General features: G+C 44.9%; 1 protein-coding gene across 2 annotated transcripts; it reads left to right on the top strand.

The window, feature by feature from the left end:
* The first annotated feature begins 820 nt into the window (after window positions 1-820).
* Window positions 821-16,021, top strand: tnfaip1 (tumor necrosis factor, alpha-induced protein 1 (endothelial)). 2 transcript variants are annotated; one of them, XM_014215518.2, is made up of 7 exons: window positions 821-1,034; window positions 2,180-2,409; window positions 2,603-2,791; window positions 3,074-3,243; window positions 10,443-10,579; window positions 13,927-14,122; window positions 14,250-16,021. In XM_014215518.2, the coding sequence occupies exons 2-7, from the start codon at window positions 2,292-2,294 to the stop codon at window positions 14,496-14,498; spliced, it is 1,059 nt and encodes a 352-aa protein (XP_014070993.1). In that variant the 5' UTR covers window positions 821-1,034; window positions 2,180-2,291; the 3' UTR covers window positions 14,499-16,021. The 2 variants fall into 2 exon arrangements, with proteins under 2 accessions (XP_014070993.1, XP_045580820.1); XM_045724864.1 differs by having other exon boundaries at window positions 836-1,034; window positions 2,152-2,409.
* The last annotated feature ends 1,609 nt before the right edge of the window (window positions 16,022-17,630 follow it).

Below are 17,630 nucleotides of genomic sequence, written 5' to 3'. Positions count from 1 at the left end.
GCGTGAGTGGTGAAACAGAAGAGTTGTTGTCTGTTTTGATGTTGAGTCTTTTCCCTGCAAAGTGATGTTAGGATATTTAAGTTATCCTGTACGAGCTTTTGTGCCGAATACATTACGTTGTTACAGGTGTCAAGCTTATGGGCATGTGGTAGCAGTGTGTAAGAGGGAGGTTCCTAGGTGTGAGAAGTGTGCAGAAGAGCATGAGACAAAGGAATGTGTAGCATTGGGGAAAGCAGTTGTATGTGTTAATTGTATGGGTGCCCATGGGGCTGGGGATCAGAAACGTCCCGTGCGAGAGAGGCAGGTTGAGGTTTCCAGGGTTAGAGTAGTGCAGAAGTTGTCATATGCTGAGGGTGTGAAGAAAGTAGAGGATGGGTCAAGGGGGAAGGATACTGAGAGGAGTAGTAGATCTGTACCAGTACAGAGGGAGAGGCCAACAAGTTATATATATACTTCAGTGAGATTGGATTTGGATTTGTAGCAGTTATAGAAGTGGTTATCTACTGTATTGCAGGGATGGAATGTAAGTTGCATAAAATTGAGGTTGTGGTGGCAGCTGCAGGGATGTATTTGGGTGTGGGAGACTTGACATCAGAAGAGTTACAGGGTGTGTTAAGTGTTGGTGTCCCATCCTTTCAGGTTGTTGGCCTGAGGGAGGACTACATAGATTTAAATAGTGGAATAGGGTGGTTTTATTATTATTTTATTATTTTTTGTGAGTGTAGTGTTAGATGGTAGGGTATTTATTTATTTTTTCAAGCTAATTATAAAGGAGTTGTACTCCAGTCTAGTAGGTGGCGGTAATGCAACATGTATTGGCTGCCATCCGCCGTTTAAACTTTATATCGAAGAAGAAGAATTATTTGTAGTAGTCAACTCTTCTATAGTTGGCGATAGTTATTTAACGTCGTTGCCTTGTGAATATCTACAATTGTAGTCGGCGTATTCTAGGTGGCATAGCTACATTTACATAGCTTATAATGTACTGAACTGTTCAGCAAAAAAAGAATTACCCCGAGAGAAAGACGGCGTGGGTGAGTATCTAGATAATATACTACCTAGCTCATTTTAGCTTATCTTCTTCAGCTAGCTGTTGTCGGGGTGGCAAAGGAGAAAGTCCGTAAGAAACACATTTCACACTTTATCTTATCAAGTTAGGTTTGCCAGCTAACGTTAGCTAGTTATTAAACACTAGGACAAGGTCATTTTTATGTTCGTCTCAATGATCTTGAACTTGTGCTTAGACAGATATTTATATATATATATATATATATTTGTTTTTATTAGACAGATTATAAATGGCTAACAACAGTAAGTTAGCCAGTAGCTAGCAAGCAAGCCAGCACAGCTAACTTTAGGTAGCAAGTTGAAATACAATTTGTGACTCAACCTTTATGGCATGTTGCTAGTTAGCTTAATCTCATAATTATACGTACATACGTTGTATACTTATTGCAGTAATCTCTAATACGACTACTTATTAGGACTTATGCCATGACCGTTATGAACATACACGACATTGTATTTTTATAGTAGTAACCATAATATGTAGAATGGATTGATATGAATACACAATTTCCCGTGCTGGTTTGAATTACACTGCTGCACCCAAGTTCCCCAGAGACTCTCTCTCTTCCCCTGGTATGCAACGTTTTTGGGGACATTCTCCCAAATAAGACAGTTTGTTTATTGTATGAAGATGGACATGGCCTTCCCTGTGGCTCAGTTGGTAGAGCATGTTGTTTGCAACGCCAGGGTTGTGGGTTCGATTCCCACGGGGGGCCAGTACGGAGGAGAAAAAAATGTATGCAATGAAATGTATAAGAGTGTCTGCTAAATGACTAAAATGTAAATGTAATGGAAATACATAGTGGGCCCTACCACATTCCATGCTAGGGGAAAGGGAAATCGAGAGGAAGATAGTGATTGGGTGGGTGGTTTCCTCCAGCCATTGTGTTCACAATGTTCTCGACTATTGGTGTTTACGTATGATCGCGTTGGGCCAACTCTGGTCTAATTTCAGTCAACGACTATACATTTTAAAGTTTCAGATTTCAGTCCTTTCAGAAGGACGTTGTCCCAACTGTGACCTTGTTAGTCTGTCATCTCAGCAGAGGCCAGGGCTTTGAGAGCAAGGCCTAAAGAAAGCAGTGGTTTTCTATTGCCTACCCTCCACCAGGTATGATCTGCAGGGCCAGTGAGAGGCTGTGGCGGCCCCCCCAGTAGCTCTCACCACGGCGGGGGACATCAAGACCTCCGTCTGCAGGGTGGTCATCTACCTTCAGAGGGACATGTCCGGGGACAGCTGCCAGCTCCCCCTGCACCGGCTATGCCTCCAGACCCAGGCCATCTCCACTGGCTCCCAGGCCATCTCCACTGGCTCCCAGGCCATTAGACCTCCCTATGAAGGTATACATGGAACAGTGGGCAATAAGAGCAGTGGTCTGTTATGAATGAATTAGCCAATATCCTCTGTGTTTTATATAGGCTATACAGTGTGCTAGGCTGACAGTTTTGTTGTTGTTATGTGTATGATATCTTTTACATTCTTGTATGGTGATGCCAAAGAGACATTTCCATCCTATTATCGACCATTCCCCAGCCTCCCACATGGTGTGTCCCAAGTCCAAGACGTGCAGCTACAGAGCGGCGGTGGGCCTGGGTAACAAGTATGTGCGTCTAAACGTAGGGGGGACCCTGTTCTACACCACGCTGCAGGTGCTCACTAGGCAGGACTCGATGCTGAAGGCCATGTTCAGTGGCAGGAAGGAGGTCTTCATTGACAGAGAAGGTGAGAAAGACTTGTCAATTAACAATTTACAAAATAGCTGAGTTCCCTGTCACTCTTATGGATCAGAAACACAGAGGAAACTCTACTTAGTCTAATATAGACTTCAGAATGGAACAGGTGGCTAAAGCAACAATCATCAGCAATGATTAGAAATACCATTTAGATGTACAGGTCCTATGGCAGGCACATCATCAAAAAGATACACGGAAATACACTAATCTAAAAATCTGACCGGAAAAATCTGACCGTTGCCTTTCACTTGCCTTGCATGGCCCTTTCCAGGCTGGATCCTGATAGATCGTTGTGGGAAGCACTTTGGCTCCATCCTGACATACCTGCGGGAGGAAGCGGTTACCTTGCCCCCTGGCAGGCAGGCGGTTCTGGAGCTGCTGGCAGAGGCCAAGTATTACCTGATCCAGGGTCTGGTGGAGCTGTGCCAGGGAGGCCTGCAGGTCAGTGACACAGAGAGAGACGTGTGCCACAAATGGTCCATAGGACTCTGGACCAAATTATGGCACTACATAGGGAATAGGGTGCTTAGGGTGCAGGCTGTGTGTTCCAACCTGCAGATTTGCTAGATCCTAAATGTGTGTATGAAGGCAACAGACTCTACTGTAATGTAATGTGTATTTGCTGCTGTTTGGGTCATGCCGACTTGAACATGACATTCGCTCCACACGTTGCTTCATCGTGTTGTGATAATTGCTTTAGCCAGTGTGTCTACTCTGTTAGTGGCTGAAGAACAACGGTACTGTTTGTTTACTAGAAGTGGCAGTTAGGGCTAACACAATTATCATTTAACTGATGGTTATGGATGAAGACTGTCGTGAAAATAAAATAGTTTTGTGGAATGAACAGCCGATTGAAGACGGGAGTCTAGTTGAGTCTGTTTCGGCCCTAAGGTGGACTCTTAACAATGGGATTAAATGTTTTTTGTTCCTTGCTGAAGCAAGTAAACAGCTCTTTAGTTGCCAAGGCAATGCCCCCCCACAATGCATCAGCAGTAATGTAATTTGAGTTGAATCGACAAATCATAGCACATATACTATAAATACAAAAGTATGTGGACGCCCCTTGAAATTTGTGGATTCGGCTATTTCAGCCACACCCGTTGCGGACAGGTGTATTAAATCGAGCACACCGCCATGCAATCTCCATAGACAAACATTGGCAGTAGAACGGTCTTACTGAAGAGCTCAGTGACTTTCAACGTGGCACTGTCATAGGATAACATTTCAAGTCAGTTTGTTTCGTTTCTGCCCTGCTAGAGCTGCCCCCGGTCAACTGTAAGTTCTGTTATTGTGAAGTGGAAATGTCTAGGAGAAACAACGGCTCAGCCACGAAGTGGTAGGCCACACAAGCTCACAGAACGGGACCGTCGAGTGCTGAAGCACGTAACAATCGTCTGTCCTTGGTTGCAACACTCACTACCGAGTTCCAAACTGCCTCCGGTAGCAAAGTCTGTTCGTTGGAAGCTTATTGAAATGGGTTTCCATGGCAGAGCAGCCGCCACAAGTCTAAAATCACCATGCGCAATGCCAAACGTCGACTGGGGTGGTGTAAAACTCATCGCCATTGGTCACTCCGTTCTCTGGAGTGATGAATCACAGTTCACCATCTGGCAGTCCAACGGATGAATCTGGTTTTGGTGGATACCAGGAGAACGCTACCTGCCACAATGCATAGTGCCAACTGTAAAGTTTGGTGGAGGAGGAATAATGGTCTGGGGCTGTTTTTCATGGTTCAGGCCCCTTAGTTCCAGTGAAGGGAAATCTTAACGCTACAGCATACAATGATATTCTAGATGATTCTGTGCTTCCAACTTTGTATCAACAGTTTGGGGAAGGACCTTTCCTGTTTCAGCATGACAATGCCCCCGTGTACAAAGCGAGGTCCTTACAGAAATGGATTGTTCGAGATCGGTGTGGAAGAACTTGAATGGCCTGCACAGAGCTCTGACCTCAACCCCATCAAACAGCTTTGGGATGAATTGGAATGCTGACCGCGAGCCAGGCCTAATCGCCCAACATCAGTACCCGAGCTCACTAATGCTCTTGTGGCTGAATGGAAACAAGTCACCTCAGCAATGTTCCAACATCTAGTGGAAAGCCTTCCCAGAAGAGTGGAGGCTGTTATAGCAGCAATGTTCCAACATCTAGTGGAAAGCCTTCCCAGAAGAGTGGAGGCTGTTATAGCAGCAATGTTCCAACATCTAGTGGAAAGCCTTCCCAGGAGAGTGGAGGCTGTTATAGCAGCAATGTTCCAACATCTAGTGGAAAGCCTTCCCAGAAGAGTGGAGGCTGTTATAGCAGCAATGTTCCAACATCTAGTGGAAAGCCTTCCCAGAAGAGTGGAGGCTGTTATAGCAGCAATGTTCCAACATCTAGTGGAAAGCCTTCCCAGGAGAGTGGAGGCTGTTATAGCAGCAATGTTCCAACATCTAGTGGAAAGCCTTCCCAGGAGAGTGGAGGCTGTTATAGCAGCAATGTTCCAACATCTAGTGGAAAGCCTTCCCAGAAGAGTGGAGGCTGTTATAGCAGCAATGTTCCAACATCTAGTGGAAAGCCTTCCCAGAAGAGTGGAGGCTGTTATAGCAGCAATGTTCCAACATCTAGTGGAAAGCCTTCCCAGAAGAGTGGAGGCTGTTGTAGCAGCAATGTTCCAACATCTAGTGGAAAGCCTTCCCAGAAGAGTGGAGGCTGTTATAGCAGCAATGTTCCAACATCTAGTGGAAAGCCTTCCCAGAAGAGTGGAGGCTGTTGTAGCAGCCAACTCCATATTAACCTTTTTATTCAACTAGGCAAGTCAGTTAAGAACAAATTCTTATTTACAATGAAGGCCACCATTGACTTGAATGGGGATGCCTGTTCTATTCATTCTATTTATATGGCAGCATACATAGTTGGGAGCAAAGGAGACAATGGGCATCTAAAAATAAAAAAAGTAAATTATTTTTTTTTTATTTTGATTATTTTTTGCTGTTCGAACAGGGACCCACTGTCATTTGGCTGGACAATCAATCCTCCAAAATTCCATGACTGTCACAACCCTAGTGGCAGTGGGTATAATGTGTTTGCGTCTCAAATGGCACCCTATTTCCTATGAAGTGCATTACGTTTGACCAGGGACGCTAGTGCACTATATTGGCAATAGGGTTCCATTTAGGATGCAGGCTGTGTCAGTGTGATGTCATTGGAATGCCTGGCATTCAGTATTTGGACTAGCCAAGGTTCTACTGGGGAGATTCTGCTGTCTCCATGGTGACCGGTGACAGCCACACATGCGGTAATGAGATCAATCGAACCCGACCAAAACAATGGAAATGCCATGGAAACACATGGGGGGGGGGGGAAAGATCCCGAATCTCTTCCTTGCCCCCTCCCAGCCTAAATTAGCCTTCATTTAAGCTAATGTTTCTGTGTTTTTCACGCTGTTGAGGGGGGAAAAAATCGGAGTATAATGTTTGTATGGATGTCAACCCCAACAATATGTTTTGTCATCGTCACCAACCAATGGCATTACAGTTAAAAATGACTGACTACCACCACCGATTTCTGTATGCTAGCTATGCTACCAGCTTGTACCAACAGGAGTTAGCATTTAGCTGTCGCTTCTTTTTAAACCTGGAAAAGGGACAACTTCTAAATGTTGTGCAGTGAAAACAGCCAAATATATTCAAATCGGACTTCAGTTAACACATTGTAGGCCTGTTACAATACATAAATCGTGACGGTTTTGACAAATATCCACCAATCCGGCATCTTTCCTCTATCCCCCACGGTCTGCGTTCCGTTGACCTCTTTACCTCATCTATGCTGAGGAGTCTTGAATCAATGTCATGTTGAATTTAAAAACCCCTCTGGCTTTCATTTATGTCATGTCCCCTTTTTTTGTTGTTGTGACGGATAGGGGATGTTACTCAACAGTTTATGAATGAAGTGTAGTCTATTTTCAGATTGGAATTTACTGCTCAGAGATTTATATGAATTAATCTTTGAGCAATTTTAAGACTGAAATGATAGAGCTTTATAATAGAGATTTGCTCAACCTCAGAGATGCTTTACATTTTTTACAACGTTTGATGTAATATGCTCTACACTTGTGGTAGTTTAGTAAATACAAGTTTAAACTATTTTAAATTATTTGTATTTGGAAAAGTCCACAGGATGCTTTTTCAATACCATTTTAAACGATTTTCTTAATTCTTTTTTTATATGTATTTGAATCTTTTTAAAACTACTTAAGTTAATACCTGCAGTCAACTTGTTCAAAACGTTAGACGATAAAGAACATTGCGTCACATTTATGAAGCTTACGGTAGTGACACACAATGATGAGAAGCCGGAGCCTTGTGAGTCACTCTCTGTCATGCAGCATGCTCCGGGTGATGAAATGAACACTATGGAATTCACAACTAAATGTTTACCAGCTAGATATCTTATACAGTGAGGGAAAAAAGTATTTGATCCCCTGCTGATTTTGTACATTTGCCCACTGACAAAGAAATGATCAGTCTATAATTTTAATGGTAGGTTTATTTGAACAGTGAGAGACAGAATAACAACAAAAATATCCAGAAAAACGCATGTCAGAAATGTTATAAAATGATTTGCATTTTAACGAGGGAAGTAAGTATTTGACCTCTCTGCAAAACATGACTTAGTACTTGGTGGCAAAACCCTTGTTGGCAATCACAGAGGTCAGATGTTTCTTGTAGTTGGCCACCAGGTTTGCACACATCTCAGGAGGGATTTTGTCCCAGTCCTCTTTGCAGATCTTCTCCAAGTCATTAAGGTTTCGAGGCTGACGTTTGGCAACTCGAACCTTCAGCTCCCTCCACAGATTTTCTATGGGATTAAGGTCTGGAGACTGGCTAGGCCACTCCAGGACCTTAATGTGCTTCTTCTTGAGCCACTCCTTTGTTGCCTTGGCCGTGTGTTTTGGGTCATTGTCATGCTGGAATACCCATCCACGACCCATTTTCAATGCCCTGGCTGAGGGAAGGAGGTTCTCACCCAAGATTTGACGGTACATGGCCCCGTCCATCATCCCTTTGATGCGGTGAAGTTGTTCTGTCCCCTTAGCAGAAAAACACCCCCAAAGCATAATGTTTCCACCTCCATGTTTGACGGTGGGGATGGTGTTCCTGGGGTCATAGGCAGCATTCCTCCTCCTCCAAACACGGCGGAGTTGATGCCAAAGAGCTCCATTTTGCTCTCATCTGACCACAACACTTTCACCCAGTTGTCCTCTGAATCATTGATGTTCATTTGCAAACTTCAGACGGGCATGTATATGTGCTTTCTTGAGCAGGGGGACCTTGCGGGCGCTGCAGGATTTCAGTCCTTCGCGGCGTAGTGTGTTACCAATCGTTTTCTTGGTGACTATGGTCCCAGCTGCCTTGATCATTGACAAGATCCTCCCGTGTAGTTCTGGGCTGATTCCTCACTGTTCTCATGATCATTGCAACTCCACGAGGTGAGATCTTTCATGGAGCCCCAGGCCGAGGGATATTGACAGTTCTTTTGCGTTTCTTCCATTTGCGAATAATCGCACCAACTGTTGTCACCTTCTCACCAAGCTGCTTGGCGATGGTCTTGTAGCCCATTCCAGCCTTGTGTAGGTCTACAATCTTGTCCCTGACATCCTTGGAGAGCTCTTTGGTCTTGGCCATGGTGGAGAGTTTGGAATCTGATTGATGGATTTCTTCTGTGGACAGGTGTCTTTTTTACAGGTAACAAGCTGCGGTTAGGAGCACTCCCTTTAAGAGTGTGATCCTAATCTCAGCTCGTTACCTGTATAAAAGACACCTGGGAGCCAGAAATCTTTCTGATTGAGAGGGGGTCAAATACTTATTTCCCTCATTAAAATGCAAATCAATTTATAACATTTTTGACATGCGTTTTTCTGGATATTTTTGTTGTTATTCTGTCTTTTCACTGTTCAAATAAACCTACCATTAAAATGATAGACTGATCATTTCTTTGTCAGTGGGCAAACGTACAAAATCAGCTGGGGATCAAATACTTTTTTCCCCTCACTGTAACTAAGTTAACTGTCTAAAATGTGCTAAATGCTCTGCAGTTGTGCATTTGGTTTGTTAATTAAGTATCTAGTTACCTTTTTAAGGGGGTTAGCATCTTCAAAAATCAACCATTCGCTTGGTAACAGTAGAGAATCCCTTTCTGGACCAAGAGCCTTGCTGGCTAATGTTTGTTTTTGGGGGGTGCAGCAAACTGTGAGTAGCATTTTTGAGGTAGTTCTATACTTGACAGGAGGTTGGTGGCACCTTTTAATTGTGGAGGACGGGCTTGTGGTAATGGCTGGATTGGAATCAGTGGATTGGTATTTGTTCCGTTCGCTCCGTTCCAGCCATTATTATTATGTATAGTCCTCCCCTCAGCAGCCTCCTCTGGTATACTGGTATTAGTTCAGGTCAGAAATCGTAAAAAATGTTCAATGCGCTTGTTAGCATTTAGTTAGCGTGGATGAATTTTGGCCAACATTCTGCACATTTTCTCATCAATGAAACATTTAATCTCAATGCAATTTTCTGTTCCAATAAACTCATCTGTTACGAACACAGTGGACAAAGTTTTTTGTTGTTGTTATAGACTTTGGTCTTTGCAAACGTTTTTTTTTAAAATGTCATTGTTTAGAAGTGCAAAGGTGATTTGAGTTAATGCACACGCGCACTTCACAGAGTAGGCGTTTCCCTAATGCTAAATATTCAAATGTGTGCTAGAATGCACTAAATAAGATCTTGCTAGCTCATGCTTGGCTCTGCCCACTTCCTTGCTTGGCTCTGCCCACTATGACTCATTTGTTCCCATTGGAAACGACAGGCTGTGGTTTATCTTAGTTATAATAATCTTTGGGAGCTTTGTGAGGTGATAAAGTTACTCTTCTACTGTTTGCCAGCAATATATCTTAGAACTATTATTAAGTTAACTATCTAAGATGTGCAAAATTTTCTCCAGCTGGATTTTGCTAATGTTAGCTAATTGGCTAACGTTAGCTTGCAGCACACAATCTCCTCCTGGATTAAGATCCCTGCTACCTAATATTTGTTTTGTTGGGTGCTGCAAACTGTGTTTTTTAAAACTTTATGAGCTGGGTTGTCTATCCTAGAAGTAAATGTTTGCATTTGCTCATTAGCATCCGCTATGAGAATGCCTTAGTACTTGTTAGCATTTGGGTACATTTTTTAAATTTATGTTTTAGGCCCCCCCCAAAAAAATTGTTTGAAAAAACCCAAAACATTGCGCCCCCTTGTGTGCACTACCAGTAATGTCATATATCCTGGGATGGCATGGTATGGAAGTCTGGATACAGCCCAATCCTAGTTACAACAATGTTTAACCTCTTATATTTAGGGGTTGAGGGTTAAGTTCTGGTCCATTCCAATTCTGTGAACATGCTTCAATCAATAAAGGAACTTTGACTTAACCTGGCCTTCTGACCTCACTGAGTTGTTGAAATGGCATTGACCCGAGACCTAGTATATGTCCTGACACAAAGCCCTTTGTATTGTTCAGCAGCACAGAGCCAGTGAGAGTGGAACTAGGCATTGTTTAGACTGCTTCTGGCCCTTTTATCTCTCTGTGTACTGTAACGGCCTGCCTGTGGTGTCTGCCGTGTACTGTAACAGGAGCAGAAGGAGCTGTCTCTGTGTGTAATCCCTGTGGTCACCTCTGCCAAGGAGGAGATGAGACTGATCCAGGCCTGCACCAAGCCTGTAGTGAAGCTGTTGTACAACCGAAGCAACAACAAGTACTCCTATACAAGGTACTACTACTACTACTACTACTACTACTACTACTACAAGTCAAGTGCCTTACAAAATGGCAGCACTATGCTGGTTCTATTGTTTGGAGAGTCAATACTAGTTAATGACTGTTGGAAAGTGCTTAGTGAGGGCCTCTAAAATACTCATCATGTACTGTGTTGACAATGAAATACTTACTGTACCTCTTGACCCATGGATTGTAATTCCTCCACAGTAACTCAGACGAAAACCTGTTGACCCGTGGGTTTGTAATTCCTCCACAGTAACACAGACGACAACCTGTTGACCCGTGGGTTTGTAATTCCTCCACAGTAACACAGACGACAACCTGTTGACCCGTGGGTTTGTAATTCCTCCACAGTAACACAGACGAAAACCTGTTGACCCGTGGGTTTGTAATTCCTCCACAGTAACTCAGACGACAACCTGTTGACCCGTGGGTTTGTAATTCCTCCACAGTAAGACAGACGACAACCTGTTGACCCGTGGGTTTGTAATTCCTCCACAGTAAGACAGACGACAACCTGTTGACCCGTGGGTTTGTAATTCCTCCACAGTAAGACAGACGACAACCTGTTGACCCGTGGGTTTGTAATTCCTCCACAGTAACTCAGACGACAACCTGTTGACCCGTGGGTTTGTAATTCCTCCACAGTAAGACAGACGACAACCTGTTGACCCGTGGGTTTGTAATTCCTCCACAGTAACACAGACGACAACCTGTTGACCCGTGGGTTTGTAATTCCTCCACAGTAACACAGACGACAACCTGTTGACCCGTGGGTTTGTAATTCCTCCACAGTAACTCAGACGACAACCTGTTGACCCGTGGGTTTGTAATTCCTCCACAGTAAGACGACAACCTGTTGACCCGTGGGTTTGTAATTCCTCCACAGTAAGACAGACGACAACCTGTTGACCCGTGGGTTTGTAATTCCTCCACAGTAAGACAGACGACAACCTGTTGACCCGTGGGTTTGTAATTCCTCCACAGTAAGACAGACGACAACCTGTTGACCCGTGGGTTTGTAATTCCTCCACAGTAACACAGACGACAACCTGTTGACCCGTGGGTTTGTAATTCCTCCACAGTAACTCAGACGACAACCTGTTGACCCGTGGGTTTGTAATTCCTCCACAGTAACTCAGACGACAACCTGTTGACCCGTGGGTTTGTAATTCCTCCACAGTAAGACAGACGACAACCTGTTGACCCGTGGGTTTGTAATTCCTCCACAGTAAGACAGACGACAACCTGTTGACCCGTGGGTTTGTAATTCCTCCACAGTAAGACAGACGACAACCTGTTGACCCGTGGGTTTGTAATTCCTCCACAGTAAGACAGACGACAACCTGTTGACCCGTGGGTTTGTAATTCCTCCACAGTAACACAGACGACAACCTGTTGACCCGTGGGTTTGTAATTCCTCCACAGTAACTCAGACGACAACCTGTTGACCCGTGGGTTTGTAATTCCTCCACAGTAACTCAGACGACAACCTGTTGACCCGTGGGTTTGTAATTCCTCCACAGTAAGACAGACGACAACCTGTTGACCCGTGGGTTTGTAATTCCTCCACAGTAAGACAGACGACAACCTGTTGACCCGTGGGTTTGTAATTCCTCCACAGTAAGACAGACGACAACCTGTTGACCCGTGGGTTTGTAATTCCTCCACAGTAACACAGACGACAACCTGTTGACCCGTGGGTTTGTAATTCCTCCACAGTAACACAGACGACAACCTGTTGACCCGTGGGTTTGTAATTCCTCCACAGTAACTCAGACGACAACCTGTTGACCCGTGGGTTTGTAATTCCTCCACAGTAAGACAGACGACAACCTGTTGACCCGTGGGTTTGTAATTCCTCCACAGTAAGACAGACGACAACCTGTTGACCCGTGGGTTTGTAATTCCTCCACAGTAAGACAGACGACAACCTGTTGACCCGTGGGTTTGTAATTCCTCCACAGTAAGACAGACGACAACCTGTTCACCCGTGGGTTTGTAATTCCTCCACAGTAACACAGACGACAACCTGTTGACCCGTGGGTTTGTAATTCCTCCACAGTAACTCAGACGACAACCTGTTGACCCGTGGGTTTGTAATTCCTCCACAGTAACTCAGACGACAACCTGTTGACCCGTGGGTTTGTAATTCCTCCACAGTAAGACAGACGACAACCTGTTGACCCGTGGGTTTGTAATTCCTCCACAGTAAGACAGACGACAACCTGTTGACCCGTGGGTTTGTAATTCCTCCACAGTAAGACAGACGACAACCTGTTGACCCGTGGGTTTGTAATTCCTCCACAGTAAGACAGACGACAACCTGTTGACCCGTGGGTTTGTAATTCCTCCACAGTAACACAGACGACAACCTGTTGACCCGTGGGTTTGTAATTCCTCCACAGTAACTCAGACGACAACCTGTTGACCCGTGGGTTTGTAATTCCTCCACAGTAACTCAGACGACAACCTGTTGACCCGTGGGTTTGTAATTCCTCCACAGTAAGACAGACGACAACCTGTTGACCCGTGGGTTTGTAATTCCTCCACAGTAAGACAGACGACAACCTGTTGACCCGTGGGTTTGTAATTCCTCCACAGTAAGACAGACGACAACCTGTTGACCCGTGGGTTTGTAATTCCTCCACAGTAAGACAGACGACAACCTGTTGACCCGTGGGTTTGTAATTCCTCCACAGTAAGACAGACGACAACCTGTTGACCCGTGGGTTTGTAATTCCTCCACAGTAAGACAGACGACAACCTGTTGACCCGTGGGTTTGTAATTCCTCCACAGTAAGACAGACGACAACCTGTTGACCCGTGGGTTTGTAATTCCTCCACAGTAAGACAGACGACAACCTGTTGACCCGTGGGTTTGTAATTCCTCCACAGTAACTCAGACGACAACCTGTTGACCCGTGGGTTTGTAATTCCTCCACAGTAACTCAGACGACAACCTGTTGACCCGTGGGTTTGTAATTCCTCCACAGTAACTCAGACGACAACCTGTTGACCCGTGGGTTTGTAATTCCTCCACAGTAAGACAGACGACAACCTGTTGACCCGTGGGTTTGTAATTCCTCCACAGTAAGACAGACGACAACCTGTTGACCCGTGGGTTTGTAATTCCTCCACAGTAAGACAGACGACAACCTGTTGACCCGTGGGTTTGTAATTCCTCCACAGTAACACAGACGACAACCTGTTGACCCGTGGGTTTGTAATTCCTCCACAGTAACTCAGACGACAACCTGTTGACCCGTGGGTTTGTAATTCCTCCACAGTAAGACAGACGACAACCTGTTGACCCGTGGGTTTGTAATTCCTCCACAGTAACTCAGACGACAACCTGTTGAAGAACATTGAGATGTTTGACAAGCTGTCTCTGAGCTACAACGGCCGTGTTCTCTTCATCAAGGACGTGATCGGTGACGAGATCTGCTGCTGGTCGTTCTACGGACAGGGACGCAAACTGGCAGAGGTCTGCTGCACATCCATAGTTTACGCCACAGAGAAAAAACAGACCAAGGTTGGTTCAGAGTTACACACACACACACGCACACACACACACACACACACACACACACACACACACGCTACTTCTGCGCTGCAGCTAATCTTAATGTTGGCCCTGTCCGTCCATCTCTCTATCCCAGGTGGAGTTCCCGGAGGCCAGGATCTACGAAGAGACCCTGAACGCTCTGCTCTACGAGACACTTCCTGTCCCTGACGACACCTTATTGGAGGCTACACGCCGTCGCCACGCCCATAGCCACGCTCACTGTGGTTCTCACAGCGAGGAGGAAGAAGGTCCCACCCACTCGGGGGCGGACCTTAGGGAGCGCGTGCGCCGCATCCACGTCAAGAGGTACAGCACCTACGAGGACCGGCCGCTGGGACACTAAGGATGCGTCTCAAATGGCGCACTATGAAGCGCACTACAATTCGAATCCTCAACTTCCCGTCTCCTGGTCAGTCACATCTCAAAGAGAGCCTCCAAAAAAAAAATTGGTCCGAGGATTCATCAAACTTATCAGCACCAATTGCTTCTTCTGCAGTCCTTGGTGAGAGTGAGTGATGGCTCGCAAATGGTGCCTTATTCCCCATCCTATGCCCATATGGCACTGGTCAAAAGTAGTGCCTTTTTATGTAGGGAAAAGGGTGCAAGAGAGAGGAAACTGGCTCCCCGCTGTCTCTTCACTCATTCACTACACCCACCGCTGAGGCACTGTTGTTGTTGGCCACGAATATGGCCTTGGGCACAAAATGGCTGCCATGCTGCATCACCCTGGTGCCTGACAGACTTTTTGTCGATGGACAACTCATGATTTTTAAAACGTTGAGATGCTTACGCTATTTCTCCTTTTTTTAATTTATATAGAACTCTCTTCTTCTTCAACACAATCAAATCTGTGTTCAATCAATCGAAATGACGACCTTCATCTTATAAGTCGGTCTAGAAGGGAACCGAAAATATATATTTTCTCACATGAGTTTTTATTCAGATAATATAGACTGCATTCTATTTCCTGTATTGTGCACTACTTTTGACCAGGGTCCAAATGTAGTGCACTACAGAGTGTCGAAGTATGGGTAAATACAGGCGACTATATTGATAAGTCACCTTGTCCGAGAGAGAGTTAAATCATCAAAACGTCACGCCAGGGTAAGTATACATGAAACGCAGCCCTTATTTTAAGTGTTTCTAAAATCTCCTATGAGGGGTTAAAATAAATGGTGGAAATACGATTGGAACCATTTCCCTGTTTTGACCGCTAGGTTTTATGGGTATTGTGGGGATCTATATAGGGAATAGGGTGCCATTTGAGACAGTCCTATACTGTCATCACTTCAGCAGCCAATCACATATCAGATAGGTCTCCAAGACCACGAATAGGAATCCACCAGACTGTTAGACACAGGTTCATTTATTATACAGCTATAGACTTTTTTTTGTTTTTTTGGCATTGTGTGACAAGTTATAGATTCAAAATCAGCTATCATAGCCCTATTGCCTTCTATGACTAGACAGGGAAGACAGTGAATGGTTTTTTTTTTTTTTTTTTAGAGTGTATATTTATAGTTTTGAGAGTTTCTCATATCACATTTTGACATATAATCATGCCGAAGACTTTCGATGAAATGAACATGAGGGGAGACATTCAGTGACAGTCTATGAATCGTTCATCTCGTCACCAGATACTGCCGGCCCAATGCTTTGTGCTGTAGCCCCTGGGGACGAGGTTAATGAATGGCAGATCGTGCTTATTAACAATTTTAATCAAGTATTCACTCGAAGACATTTCCTCTTAAAACTTAAGAGCCTCTTGTATTTTTAATGCAGTTCAATCTTTATTCCTTTTATTTTTCACTTGGTTTTCCATAATAAAAAAAAACGTTTCAAATAATAATAATAATAATACAACAAATATCCCAGTCTTTGTGTAACAGTGTTAGGTTCTAATTCTCAGAGTAATAAACTCTACGGACGCTATGAAAGCTTAACCAAGTTTATTCTTCCTAGAGGATCAATACAGCTGCGTTAGACAAAACATGTTTCCACCAATACAAGTGTGTGTGTGTGTGTGTGTGTGTGTGTGTGTGTGTGTGTGTGTGTGTGTGTGTGTAGATCTATATGTGTGTGTATTTTTTTTATTATTTTTTTTTACTCCAATTTAGATGCACTCCTCCTCTCCAACCCTTACATCTTTTATGGTTCGACAGGAAGAGGAAGTGATGGCGTTAATAACTGTTATTTCTCCCTTAAGGTGACCTGACCTCAACCCCCTTGATGCCTAATCCAAAGATCTCCACCCGTATCACCTATAGCGATCCTGTAACTTCCTCCCGTCTACCCAGCACATTCCAAAGCCATCTGTCCCCTATAGATAACCATTAACTTGTGATTTAAAAACCAGTCTCTATCATTCCTCAGATACTATAGTATTACTCCTGATGTATCCTGTCTCTAGTATAGCAGTGTTCCAAGTTTAACCCAGAATCTAACGACAGGCTTCACTGTGCTGCTTAGCAGAATTGCTTCCTCGCTCTCGTTGCTTCCTCACTCAGGCACGACTACGTGTCCTCTCACAGTTTCAACTCCATCATCAAGTTCGCTGACGACGCGACATTAGTAGGACTGATCACCAACAATGACGAGACAGCCTACTGGGAGGAGGTAGGCACTCTGACTGCATGGTGCCAGGTAAACCTCTCCCTCAATGTTACCAAAACAAAGGAGCTCATTGTGGACTTCAGGAGGAACCAGGCTGGACACGCCCCCATCCACATCAACGAGGTCGCCGTGGAGATTGTCAATAACTTCAAATTCCTCTGCGTACACGTCTCCGAGAAGCAGAAATGGTCTAACCACACGGACACCGAGGAAAAGAAGGCACCACAGCGACTCTTCAACCTCAGGATGCTGAAGAAATTCGGCCTGTCCCAGAGGGGCCCCTCAGTGTTCTACAGGAGCACCGTCGAGAGCATACTGTCGTGCTGCATCGCAGCCTGGTACGGCAACTCCACCGTGGACCACAAGGCTCTTCAGAGGGCCGAAACGCACCATTGGATGCACACTGCCTGCCCTCCAGGACACCTACAACACCAGGTGTCTCAGGAAGGCCAAGAAGATCATCAGGCACCCCGTTAAACACCCCCTGTTCTTCATGCTTGGATCACTCAGACACGGGCAGTGCAGGAGCATCATGGCAAAAACTGAGAGACTAGCCAGTAGTTTCTACCTTCAGGCCATCAGGCAGCTGAATAGCCACCACAAGTCAGCTAGCTGCTCCCTCTGCTACTCACCCTATGGACCGTTTCATCAGCTGTCCGGGTGGCTGGTTTCAGACGATCCTGCTGCTGAAGAAGCCGGATGTGGAGTTCCTGGGCTGGCGTGGTTACACAATGTTGGACGTACTGCAAAATTCTCTGAAAGGATGTTGGATGCGGCTTATGGTAGAGAATTTAACATTCGATTCTCTGGCAACAGCTCTTGTGGCCATTTCTGCAGCTCACTTTCCGGGATGTAAACTAAT

The sequence above is a fragment of the Salmo salar genome, chromosome ssa09 (genome assembly GCF_905237065.1).
Source record: "Salmo salar chromosome ssa09, Ssal_v3.1, whole genome shotgun sequence".
Lineage (NCBI taxonomy): Eukaryota > Metazoa > Chordata > Actinopteri > Salmoniformes > Salmonidae > Salmo > Salmo salar.
This window is presented reverse-complemented; position numbering and strand designations above follow the sequence as displayed.

Excerpts from the sequence above, each read along its gene's own strand:
- tnfaip1 (XM_014215518.2), top strand. The coding sequence starts at position 2,292 with ATGTCCGGGGACAGCTGCCAGCTCCCCCTGCACCGGCTATGCCTCCAG. Across the intron at positions 2,792-3,073 it reads GGTCTTCATTGACAGAGAAG|GCTGGATCCTGATAGATCGT; the intron begins GTGAGAAAGACT and ends GGCCCTTTCCAG. Across the intron at positions 10,580-13,926 it reads AACAAGTACTCCTATACAAG|TAACTCAGACGACAACCTGT; the intron begins GTACTACTACTA and ends ATTCCTCCACAG.